This window comes from Leptonotus elevatus, chromosome 10 (genome assembly GCF_054856555.1).
Source record: "Leptonotus elevatus isolate MCC_2025b chromosome 10, RoL_Lele_1.0, whole genome shotgun sequence".
Taxonomy (NCBI): Eukaryota; Metazoa; Chordata; class Actinopteri; order Syngnathiformes; family Syngnathidae; genus Leptonotus; species Leptonotus elevatus.
In genome coordinates, this window is record NC_141248.1 from 17006904 (window position 1) to 17020740 (window position 13837).

The 13837-nt window shown below is 37.7% G+C and overlaps 1 protein-coding gene across 2 annotated transcripts in view; it reads left to right on the forward strand.

Annotated features, from left to right (window-relative positions):
• The window catches only part of atg7 (ATG7 autophagy related 7 homolog (S. cerevisiae)), a 40847-nt gene that overhangs the window by 14692 nt on the left and 12318 nt on the right, over positions 1–13837 (forward strand). For both annotated transcript variants that reach the window (XM_086086921.1, XM_086086920.1), the window contains exons 17-18: positions 1256–1336; positions 4989–5111. In XM_086086921.1, coding sequence (XP_085943047.1) covers positions 1256–1336; positions 4989–5111 — 204 coding nt within the window. The remainder of the gene's footprint in view (positions 1–1255; positions 1337–4988; positions 5112–13837) is intronic.

Below are 13837 nucleotides of genomic sequence, written 5' to 3' on the forward strand. Positions count from 1 at the left end.
TGATGTTCAGCACGATGTCGAAGGGAAGCTGCATGAAAATGTGCCGCCGTGTGTGTGTTTGGATAGTTGATGATGAGGATGGCAGGTGATGTGAGATGAACGTTCAAGCTCTTTTTCCTCTGTAAATAAAAGTTATAGAATGACTCTGCAATGCCAAAAGTTGCTTCGGTTTTGTAATGTTGCAGTGACCACTTGTGGCCGAGTGAAGAAAGTACATGTCAGACTTGTGGAGGAAACTGTTTTTCATTGGGTTAAATGAGTCTCATCAAATTAATACTATACACTAACAATAGTTATTTTGAAGTTACCACTTTACTTTCATAATATTATATATTATATAGCTGGAATTCTCAGCAGAATGTTTTATATTTTGACTTTGTTTTCAGAAAATAGTTTTTTATTCTTACAAATGACTTTGTGGTGAAAAACTTATTGTAAAATCACAATGCACTTGACTCGTTAAACCACTGTTTTATGTAAAATTGTTATATGACTGTTTATTTTTTTCTCTTAGCATAATTTTAGTATTTATAATTTATTCTCAGAAGAGTCGATTAAGTTTTATTCTCATAAATGTTTTACACAACTCAAATTTATTTTCCATGTGTCTTTGTCATATTTATCCATTTCAAATATGTGTTTTTTTTCTCTCATGAAATTGTGTCTTGATAAAATTACTATTTATTGTAAAATTATACAGTGTAATCATTTTAAAAGAAATTTCCAAAAGTTTTTTTCTTGTAAAACTTAATTCTCCCAAATTACTAGGAAATTCCTGTAATATTTAAACTTTATTCTCCAAAAATTCAGTTCAAATTATATTGCAACTTTATTCTTAAAAATACTGCAAAATTACTATTAATTTTTTTTGTCTTTCTTTTAAACTTATTCTTACAGGGTACATTTAGTTAAAATTGTAAATTCCTATTATTTTTTTAATATTCTATCTTTATTGTCACAAATGTTAAAATCTTTTAATATTTTGACAAACAATATTTTTTAGATTATACAAACTAAGATTCCTCATGTAAGGCAGTTCATCTCCCTGCCACCACAGGGAGCCCTGAGCATATATTTCAACCATGGGACGCACATTAAGTTCAAGCTTCTCCAGAGGCCTTCAAGTGCCGGTTTTATGGCTTGGCTAAATATATCAGTGACATTTTAACAGGAGTTGCGTGGATATAAATGTAATGTGCGTTGATATGTTTACAATGTCAGCAAGTAGTTAAGTTGTTGATGCCTCTCTCCTCAGATCCGCGGCTTCCTCTCCAGGTTCGACAACGTCCTGCCTGCCAGCCTGGCCTTCGACAAGTGCACCGCCTGCTCGACTGTTGTAAGTGGCACAGCCCCCACCTTCACCCTTTCAGATTGAGAACTATTTTAGCGCGGTGGGCTGTGTTGTTTTTAACTTGTCCCATCAGGATTATAGATGGCGTGTGACCCAAAATGCAAAAATGGGGAGAGGGGGGGGGTGGTTGGTGTCGTGTGTATGTGTGCAGAGGGGTCTGCAGGGGGGATTCCCATAATCCCTACTTTCTTGCTGCAAAGTCAGGAGAGCGTGTGTTGAAATGTTGTTCCTGGAGGAATACGGAATGCCAAGAAAAGCTGGAAAATTAATCAGGGAGCAGTTGTCCATGGCTGTTGTACACGTTTGTGTGTTGGAGCGATAGTCCTCCATTTGGTCTCTCACAAAGAAGTATTGCGATATGTTGCATCACACATTGGGGACAGGACCATGGAAGGAAGGGATTTATTGGTTGATTGATTATACATTTGAACAAACAGAATAAAAAAAGATCAACAGTGGTAACCCTTGCAGGAAACCCTAATTTAAAATACAAATTCTGGCTTCAAACCCTAAATTGAAGCATTTACTCTAGTTTCAAACCCTAATTTAAAAACTTAGCCTTAACCTTAAACCCCATTTTTAAACCCTAACACTAACTATAGAAGTCTAAATTAACTAATTTACTGCCATAAATTCATTTAAAAAAAGATTATTAAAAATTAGGGGCGACAGGCGATTAATTTTTTTTTATTGTAATTAATTGCATGACTTCACTAGTTAACTCACAATTAATCACACATTTTATATCTGCTCTAGATGTACAATAACAATTCTAGGTTTTCATAGTCTTGTTGACAAAAGTGAGAAAAAAATGAATTTTTGACGTCTATAGCCGTCAATGGCATTGAATGAGTTAAAAACCCTAACCCTGGTTTCAAATCCTATCCCAAACTTGAAACTTAATTGTGTAAACCTAACTCTTGCTAACCTCGTTTTAAAACTCAACCCTCATCTTGGAACAGTAATTTGAAACCCTAACCTTTGAAATCACAAACCTGTCTCAACTCCCAGCCCCAAACTTGAAACTACTTATTCTGTATTGAAATCACAATTTGAAACCCCAACACATTTTTGAAAGCCTAATTTGAAACCCTAACCTTTCCTTGCATCCCTAATTTGAAAACCCACCCCTGTCTTGAAACTGTAATTGTAAACCCTAATGTTTACTCAAAACCCTAAACCGGGTTTAAAACGTATTCATCTGAGTTTTGTCACGTACTACGCCTGACCTTTTTACTTTCGAACAAGTGTGTATTCAGTTCACACATTTTGAAGGGAAAAATTGAAAGGGAAAGTCAGGTAAAAAAAAATCTGCATAATCAAGCCACTTTTATCGGTCTCGGCGGCCATTTTACCACTTGCTGCCTGACTGAAAATGACATCACAGCTCAGGGCTCAGGTAACTACCTGTTTTATGTGTTTGGTCCACTTAGAAAATATTAAGAACATTTTTGCTTTGACTTCCCCTTTAAGGCAGCTACAGGCGTTTACGGTTCCAAACCGTACTGTGGCGAACCGAGGTGAACTGTACCGCTTGATGAAAACGTGGCTCGGGTGTTAAAAAGAGCGAGACAGTGGGAGGAAGTGAAGGGCTCGCCAAAGTCTCCCTTTTATCCCCCAATCTCAATGCGGTCTTTGTGTCCATAAAAAGGTCATAAAGCCACAGATCTATCACTTTCATGTGAAGACCGACCCACAAGGAGGGGGATAAAAGTTTCTCCCCCCCTTCATTGCTAAGTGTCTCGTTTCTGTGACTGATGAGATTATTAGCACAGTACAAGCCAGTGTAGTCAAGAACAATCAAGAACATGACAGAGAGAGAAAAAAGGTTTATTTTGATTTGCTTAAAATCCCACCCACACATTTTCCCCTCCCTGCTTTCGTTTTTGAGTCCACTTTTTTCCCCTTTTTTTCTTTTTTTTCTATCCAGCCAATTTCACATCTCAATCTGCAGTTTTACACTTTTGGCTCATTCCTGTTCCTTCTACAACCCCCCCCCCCACCCCCCACCCCCACACACACACACTCAACAGTGTGTGTGTGGCAGTGGCAGTCAGCTGTGTGCTGCCCGGTCACCATGGAAACAAAACAATTCGGCCCCTGTCTGGGCTGGAGCAGTTCCTGTAGAGTTGGGTCTTTTTCACTGTGTGTGCGTGCTTCCTTACTCTATCTGGGACCGCGTGCTAATAAAACTATGCAACGCAGAGTAAAACACCACTGACGTGGATTCGTCTAAAATGGTGCCAGACGCCTCTTACTATGAGCTACTTATGCTAACACCAGCAAATATGATACCAGTATTAGAATTTGTAGGGGTTTTCCATGGTTAAATACATTTTTTGTTCCTTTTCCACTACATGACATGGCTCTACTCGCGATATGGTTCGCTTTATGACTTTGTATTTGCTGATCATTATTTTGAGTACAGAGATGCCAAGCATTTAGCATCAATATCATAATATGCGGATTAAATAAATTTTGCCTTAAATTGCCTTAAAACGTGAATTTTGGTCATTTTTGAATAATGAACTCAACACCCTGTATTTTACAGTGTCTCGCACCTCATGTTGTTTATGGCTTTTCACTTCCTGTGTTCTTCTGAAATCCGCTCAGGCCTGAGTGGTTACTTAATGAGTCAGTGCATGGTGTGCGTGCTTTCAAAGCAAGCGGCGAACGTGCCGTGGAGAACTTATATACATCAACGCGGGCAGTCAAAGCCACTGAGTCACTGGGAGGTGTTTACTCGTCGTCTACAAAAAAATAAAGATCAGACCACAGCGGAACCCGCCAATCGTGGGCCGCCAAACAGAAAGCGTGACGTTAAACTTGAGAGGGGAAAGTATTCCGAAAAAACACAATTTAGGGGCTTAGATTGTGTTATCGTGTAATATACACGGCAACTAAGAAGGTGTCTAGTCAGCAGGAAAACTTCTCATTTTGTTAAGTTGATCATTAAAATAGCAATGCTGCAAAGTGCAGGTACCATTTAAAGGGACTGATCTATGACTAATCCTTACTTGACAGCCCCTTCAAAATTGTCCACTTTTTTTTTTCTTTATCACTAAAGTATTTGACTAAAATAGTATTCTGTCCAGTGTTTTATGTCAAAATCAATCAAATAAATTTTGGCTATGGACAACATTGCTAGCCCACTGTTAATAAAAGAAAAACCGACAGTGGTTGTCTGACAAAAGTAGTAATAAACATTTGATGAAAATTAACCAATGAAAATCAGACATTGCTTTTGAATTGTGGTTCAACTATTAAAAACAAACAAACATCAACTCACCAGTAAGTAATCAGTCGGTCAACCTATTTAAAGAGTGACAAGTAGTCACTGTGCTGTTTGATGTCATGGTGTGTACCACATCAAAACATGGACCACAGGAAACGAAGGAGAGAGTTGTCTCGGAAGATTAGAAATCAAATTATAGACTAGCATGTTAAAGGGAAAGGCTACGAGTAGACCATCTCCAAGCAGTTTGATGTTTCTGTGAGTACATGTAGTCCACTTGTGTACATCTATATTGGCTACATAATTGTAATTAAAATTAATATATTTCATCTTAAAAAAAACATGCAACAAAAATCAAATTGTGCTTCTTTTTTTTTTCATTTACCATTTCTGTTTTTCTAGGTCCTAGACCACTATGAAAGGGAAGGATTCGACTTCCTGTCCAAGGTGTTTAACTCATCACACTCCTTCCTGGAGGACCTTACAGGATTGACATTGTTACACCAGGAGACCCAGGCAGCAGAGGTAAAACAGTCTCAGACTCAACACAAAGTTGTTAAGTGCGCACCTAGCATCATCATCATCAAATCCCCCATTGAGATCAATTAGAATTGGACTGAACAGAGGAGAGAGCACGATTTCTGCTGGTATCCCTGTATCGCCTAGTGCTTTTGAAAGTGCTAAATATTCATCAATATGTAGCATGTCCAAGTACTCATTTAAATACTGTAAATGTAAAACACACGTACCCGGTACTTAAAACAACCAAACTACGTTTGCTTATGAACAGACCCCACTAGCTTAAGTTAACTTAACTTCACTCTGAACTTTTCACAAATTTATAATAGTAACTCCCATTGACATGCTAACATTTAGCATTTGTAATCGTGCTTTTACAACACTTCAAGCAACGGCTAACAAATGCTAGAACAGTACATCGTAGACAGATAATGTAACAACTCAAAAGCATTATGTTCTTTATCCTCTATAAAAAATTATGTTATTCAACTTTCTAGTAATAGAAGTACAGTAGAAGTATGTTCTTCTTCGTTTGTGTCTGCATGATTTTATTATACTGTACTGCCTCCTGGTGGCTAAGGCTGATACACAAGGAGCAGCACACCAAATTGTATTGTAGCATTAAATCGTGCTTTACATTCTATTTAATTATGTTATTACTTCATGGTTTTATAAATTTGAGTATATGGAGTACTATTTTTCTTTTATTAAAAAACAAAAGCAGAAAAATGTGGTTTGGAGGGGGAGGCTGGAAGGGATTATTGGCATTTCTATTCATTTCTATAGGGAAATGCGATTTGAGATTCAAGATTTTCATTTACGAGCATCGTCATGGACTTGTTGTTTTTATGGATATATTGTATTAACATAAGCATTTTTTCCCAAAATTGTTCAATTCAAACAAATGTATTGTTTGCTTTTTTTTTGGTATATAATAAATACACTTATGAGTAAAACAAAAAAAAAACCCTATATATTTAACATTTTATTTAACTGAATAAATACTTTGTTAATTTGCTATAACTAAATAAGTTATACATACATAAAAAGTAAGATATAGTATGAAAATAAACTACTAAATATTTTATTTATCCATCCATCCATTATCCGAACCGCTTATCCATTTTCACTTTTTTCTATTTTTTTTACCTCGTCTACTAATAATCTGCCCAACTGACCTTTTTTACACCTCAATCCCTCTTCTGGCAAATCCTTTGTTGTATGTGACTCCCCATCCTCCCTCCCTCCCTCCACCTGAGACCTTGTGCAAAATGACAGCCAGCTTCAAAGGCAGTGTTGCCTCACTCTGTTGTCACGGCAACAACACACGGTATACAAGCGACCGCGGAAATGAGTGGTGTAAAGTTCCGAGAAACATCCCAGAATACTCGCCGGTGGAATATGAGTGTTTTTCCTCAAGACTCCCCTCTGACATGAGACGGGAGGGGGAGACCGAAATACGGGGGGTTGGGATCAGGTCCTGCCAAGCTGTGGGAAAATCCCACGTACTTCCTCTCCGACTCCTACTCATAACACGGAGGCGGAGGAGGTCGAGTGAAGAGTGGAGGGAAAAGATAACAGTGGAGGAGAAAAAAGAAAAAGAAAGGATGTTTAAAGAACCTTTTTCTGCTCAGTCTTCCTGGGGACACCTTCTCTCCATCTGCTGCCATCTATCTCATGGTCGTTTGATGAGAAAGCGTGCTGAAAGTCTCTGTGGCCTAATCTGGCTGTCTTCAATCAGAGGATGAAGCGATTGTTTTTCAGCGCTCAGCCCACAAGCGCCGCAAGTCTTTCCTGTAAACACATGAGACAAATTCATGGAACTTGAGAACAAATATTGCTTATTTTAGTCCATTTTACTAAGGGCCCCAAACCTTTTTACTTTCTCTGAAACGATGGCTTATGGCATGTCATGCAAGACACAAGAGTGTCCATAATCTTGCCAGTGTTTAAAAAAAAAAAAAAAAGGTCAAAATCCTTTATAATAGCTTGTTATCAGCATGGTGTATTCCAAACAAAAACAAAAAATAACTGTAGTTCTACAGAAAGTGAAGAAACGGGAATATAATATGCCTTGAAATAAGTGACAGGATTTATGTTTTTTCGAAAATAAATACTACCCGCCATTTTAGCCGAGCAATTCTTCTACCAAAGAGGCTTCAATCTCTTTAAACTGTAATTCAAGCTTAAACATTTCTTGACAATAATATGTTATATGTGACCTCACTAATCTAAACATGACATTCTGATTGTGGAATAAGACTTATGAAGCAAAATCCAGCCTTTTTTTTTTTTTATCCATCTCATTTTGCCACTTGCTGTCGACTGAAGATGACATCACAGTTGCTCAGGTAACGACCAATCACAGCTCACCTGTTTTTCAAGTTGAGCTGGGATTGGTTGTTACTTGATATGAGCAACATTGATGCCATTTTCATTCGACAGCAAGTGGCAAAATGGCCGCTTTCTGATATTGATAGAAACTACTGGATTTTGCTGCTTAACTCATATTCCACTAACGGAATATTAACCAGAATACCATATTTAAACCAGTGGAGCTGCATAGAACTTATTATTGTCCCCCAAAAAAATTCGGAGTTGAATTACCCTTTAACTCATTCACTGTCATTGACGGCAATAGACGTAAAAAAATAATTTGAACTATTTCTATTAGTTCAAAATTGTTCCCACTTTTGTTAACAAGAGCATGAAAACCTATTTTTTTATTGTGCATTTAGAACAGATATAACATTTGTGATTAAATGTGAGTTAACTAGTGAAGTCATGCGATTACAATTTTTAATTAATCATACATTTTATATCTGTGTTTCTAAAAAAAAAAAAAAAAAATCTAGGTTTTCATACTCTTGTTAACAAAAGTGGAAAAAAAATGTTAAACTAATAGTAATAGTTCAAATGAATTTTTTACGTCTATAGCAGTCAATGGCAGTGAATGAGTTAATTCCACTCCATTTTGCCAAGTTTACTGTCAAAATTACTGTATATAAAATGAAGAGAATTTCATTGTATTTAAAACAACCACATTATTATTATTCATATTTTTACATGATGTCCTCTGGGGATGACTTGTTAAGAAATCCAAATGAGTTGAGTAGCGTTCCCTGCATGGCTCATTTGTATTTAAAAAAAAATAAAAAATCTTAGTATGTGCTCTTATTTTCCCTAAAGACGGTAGCATGAATGTAAAATGTGTGTGTGTGCACGCGCGTGTGTGTAACTTTTCTAATGCACGTCACCAGAGGGCTGTAATATGCACTTAGGGCCTATTTCGGGCCAATCGTAACCTGAGAAGTGCTTTTCATGCGGTCACTGCACGGTTTTTGGGGGAGTTCAAGTTTGGTTAAAGTTTAGACTGAACTCAAGTGTATGTATGTGTGTTTGTGGGTGTGTGTGTGTGTGTGTGAATGGCTCCTTTGTGAGAGCAGCTCCGCCGAGATTAGGTTAGGAGCTTTCGGTAGGATGGAAAATGTGTGTCGTGAATCTGGCGTCTGGCCAGGTGCTTGTATTTTCAAAACTTGTTGCATCATTTGGGTAAAAAAAAAAAAGTGGCGCTGTCTACATTTGATTTTGAGTTCATAGTTTGATTTATAGTCACGGCTGTGCTATTGTTGGAACGCAGTGTTGGGCTGTAACTGCCTATTAGAGCCAGTGTGCTGACTTTTATATGTTGTGCGCCATCCACAATTTGCCTTTGTGACCGTTTTGCTGCTCAGTTGTGACGGAGAAAGAGGCTAATATTTAGTTAAGCGTGTGATAAAATATAAACAAGTATAATAGCACAATAAGGTAAACGCTTTAATATCGCTCTACTGGGCCATAGCTTTCTTCAATCTAATGACTTCATACATGCTGTAGATTCTATTCGTTCATTTATGAATCATGTATCCTTCGGTATGTCACTTCCTCCTTTTAAGAGGAGTGCACGTCCATTTCCAGTCAACTGCTGTTTATTTTTGTGTGTTTTTTTTTCTTGTTGTCATAAATCTGTATACGTGTGTGGCCATCCCACACAAGAGGATGTGTGACCAACTGACCCACACAATACAAAGACCCTTTTTTTTCCTGCGCCCACCTCCTGCAAAGTGGCCCTGCCAGTAAGTCACAAGACAAGAGCGGCCATGTTGACCTCTGAGAAGACTGTCTCACTTGTCCCTCCGTTTTGTCTGCTGACATGAATTCGCGTTCGCCCCCTTTGGAGTATAGTCGTCATTTCTTAATTCTTCTAGATTAAATCAAATTGCTGTTAAAGCTATTAGAACAGTGTTTGAGTGAAAATGTATTTTCCGTTTGATGAACTCTTTTACCGCCAAATACGTTAAACGACGTATACTAAAATCCAAAAGAATTCCGCCAAAAGCGTACATTAAAAGGACATTCAGTGATTCCTAGCGCCATCTAGTGGTGAACTAATAATTAATTCATTTATAAAACCGACTGTGTCAATAGTATGCAAAAAATATGTTGTATTGCATAAACAAATATTATTTTTTAATATAATCGTAGTAATTATATTACTTGGCTGTAGTATCACCTTACTAAGAGCTGCCATTTTTCGCCGCCATCTTCCTGCTACGGATGCCCAAAGGTACAACTTCGTGAATGTAGTTAGCCCACTGGTGCTCACTGCTTTTTTTTTTTTTTCTTTTTTTTTTAAACTAGCTCCTCCCGCTAGCCGCTCTTGTTAGCCACTCCAGCCTATGGCGCCGACTAACTTCCGCTAGCCGCTCTTGTTGGCTGCTCCGGCTAATTCCAGGCTTCACAAGAGCTGCCAAATCGCCGTCCCGAGATGCTCGTTTGCTCACCCAAAATAATTTGTGGTAGGCTTGCGAAATGTGATCTCTGAGCCACCGTAGTGTGCATGCTCCTGCGTGCTTCTAATCCTATTCTTTGCCCACTAGATGGCGCTACACACTGGGTCTTTAATTCCACGATTTTACTCAAATATATGTAACAAGCATTGTGGAAAATAGTAGTAGAAACATGCGATTAATCGTGATTAATTATGGAATATTGTGCGATTAATTAGTTTTTTTTTATTTTTTATTGCATGATAGCACTAAATAAAATATGTATGGGTCCCAACCACTATGCCATGTGAAATTATCCAATTCCACTTACTTCATTCCCCCATTCCAAAAAAACTGCAAATAATGTTTGTATGTATATCTATGCCAGCGGTATATAGTGACAATTAAATGTTGTTCCATTAAATGGCAGAAGGTTGGTACATGGTTATCCACTTTTTTGTACCATTTCTCTTTGGTAGTGTGCCAAACTCAAACTCTTGATGATAGTACAACATCTGATTTATGCGTACTGCTCAGTGCTTTTTATTACTTTCTTTCCTACTTTCGTAATTTAATTTAGCATATTTAGCCTTCCAATGAAAAAGTACATTTCAAATGACAGCTGTAGAGGGCGCTAAATGGAGATTGTTTATTTAGTAGTTTTGGTGGGACTTGTTTAAGTAATCAAAAATCAAATCATCAAAATAAATGCAATCTTAACTCTGCTTTCTTTGTAAGAGTTGGCTGACAGGTTTGGCAAAATTTTACTCCCTGAGGTCTTCGTACTACAACGGTGGATGTGTCGCTAACATTTAGCAACCTTCCCACAAACATCCTCTTGGTTCTCTCAAGCATGTTTTAAAAAATAACATGAGGACAGAAAAGTGCGATTAAACATGCTATTATTCTAACATAATTCCCCCCCCCAAGTTCCCTAGCACAGTTGCGTAACAACCATTTTTGGCAGTCAATAAGTCCGTTTCATCGAAATGAAAGTTGCATCACTTTCTCATCATCGGATAACATCCAAGGTAATCTCCAGATGTGTGTTTGTGTACGCTTGTTTGATAACAGTGTGCCACTAAATCATCAACGCAAGTCATTTGCGAATGCCCCCCCTCCCAGAGGGAGGAGGAGCAGCAGGACACCGGGCCCACCTACGCTCACTCGGTTCGCAGCTCCCCGACGTCAAAACACGACTGCTGACGATAAAGTTGATTTAGTTGTGTTGGCCGTCGGCGCTCTCAGGCTCTTCTCTTCCTGTCTCTCGAGCCCACATAAACACGCCGACGCAAACACACACTCGCACACGGCGGCGTCAGAGGGGCCCATGTATGTCAGAGCTTTATCCAAACACAGCTACGGTTGCTACATGCAGCAATTATTACCAGATGGAGAAAACACATTAGGGCTGCCTTTTCATTAGCAACCCACGCACACACACACACACACACCAGCTCCTCATTTTAAATTTCAAAATTTGTCCTTGGATGGTCCTGACTCTCTAGTGTAGCTCCATGATAACCATATATTAGAAACAGCTCTCCGTATGATGCAGTGCAAAGTGAACATTACAGTAATCTGCAGCGATCAAGCCTTGCCACAAATAGTGGGGGGGGAACAAATGATAGTAATTTACGTCCCAAAAAACTGTTTATAATTGCCTGTATTCATAGTTTACACTGTTACTATACCACAAACTATGACCCCCAAAACACTTTAATGTCATATCAAACTTATCTTACAACCAAACCATGAACTTAAAACCAAGGTATGTACTGACCCTGTTTAACTCATTTGCTCCCAAAATGTTAAATGTTTTGAGTGTCCCAAAGATGTATTTATACATTTTTGAATGTTTTGTTTTTTTATGCCTCTCAACTGCAGAGAACGGATGAAGAAATGGTAGTAATTACAAAAACAGCCCGCAGGTGGCAGCAGACTAAAATAGATCAACTAGGGTTATGTTGAAAAAAAGCTCATTTACCCACAGTTCTTAACAGATTTGTGAATAATGATGAAACTTTGCTATGTTCTAATGCTAATTGCTGCAAAATGGAAAGAGATAAAATGTACCTTTTTTTTTTCCTGATGAAAGAAAAGACTCTAATCTTTCTTTTGGTATTGGTGTTTTCCATGTTTTTATAGCAATAGAACACAATATTCTGTGGGCCTTGCAAAATCAGTCAAAATCCAGTAAAACAGCCGGGAGCGAAGGGGGTTGCTTCAGTGAAAATGCCTGGGAGTGACTGATTTAATTAGTTTTTAAAAAATGTAATCGCTTGACAGCGCCAATTATGAATAAATTATTTGCAGCAACTTCAATGTTCTCTATATATGACCTGCTTTTGTATTTTTGTACATTACCAACAAGCATAGCATGCATGCCATCGTCATCCGGTATCACCTATTCGAAGCATGCGTGTATTTCGGTGTCGGCCGCGTATGCAAACGATGCCGTCCCGCCACGCTAATAATAAATACTCGCAGGGAATTCATGTCTGCTATGCGCGGACATGTTTCACCTACCATCCTTCCTTTCTTTACATAGATTGTGCATTTAGTTACTATACGTAGGGAGGCCAAATCTCCTCGGTCCCTCACACACTAAATTCAGCAGCGTTATGTCAGTCAGCGCTTGACTTATAACCTGCCTCGCTAACCTTTTCCAATCTTGTCTTGCTCGAAGGTTGCGGTCCTTCCGAGATGGTATTTTTATCTTCAGCTAGATTCCTCTTGCTCGATCCTTCAACTCCTGGGCATTCGTGGCATACAATGAAGGCCATTGTGGAGTGTAATTATATTCCTCTTCTTCCTGGGTGGCTGGAGTATTGACTTGCAAGCCTCACAGTAAGAAAATTGTTTTGGCTATTGCGAGATGAAAAGAAAAACCATTTCGCCAACATCGACTCCATAAAAGAACACGGTATCTTGTTTTGTTTTTGGGATGTTGTGATAATTTTTTTACAATTTCAATCATGTGTTTTAGAGGAAAATAATCATTTTTGGAGATGCGTACTCTCACGAGATAATAAAATGACTTTGAAGTAAAAGCTTCACAATCACTTTGGTTAGTACGTTGGCTTGTTTGTTGGAGAATAACATTGCCATTGCCATGGCAACACTGACTTATCTATTTATTATTAACTCATTAACTGCCATTGATGACTATAGACGTTAAAAATTCATTTTAACTATTTCTATTAGTTTAACATTTTCCCCACTTTTGTTAACAAGAGTATGAAAACCTAGAATGTTTTTATTGTGTTAGAACAGATATAAAAGTTCTGATTAATCCTGAGGTTATGCGATTAATTACGATAATTTTTTTAAAATAATCTTTTCATTAAAAAAAAAAAGATTAAAAATTAAAATAATTACAATTATTTTTTTAAAGAAAATATTTTTTTTTAATTAGGGGCAATTAGTTCTTTAAAATCGTAATTAATTGCATGACCATTGTTTAACTCACACTGAATCACAAATTTTATATCTGCTCTAAATGTACAAAATAAAATTCTAGGTTTTCATACTCTTGTTAACAAAAGTGGAAACAACTTTAAACTAATAGAAATAGTTAAAATGAATTTATGACGTCTACAGCCGTCAATGGCAGTGAATGAGTTAGTATTGATGCACCATCCTGGGCAGACTAAATTTCCTTGATTGACTATTTTTAAAGTCGTATGATGATTGTAATACTTTCTTCCATCAACTTTTAGCTTTGTAAAGAGTCTAGATTGTTTCCAAGCTAGAAAAGAGAGGCGTTAAGTAACACGCATTCTGTGTCAGGACTTAGGTAAGAAATGATGTCATCTATTATTCAGTCCCTGTCGAGGTATGCAATGCAAAATATTTGGGCCTCGCCGAGCTATTCGCATTCGAAGGCTGCAACCATCCAATGATTATTATCGTCACAGACCA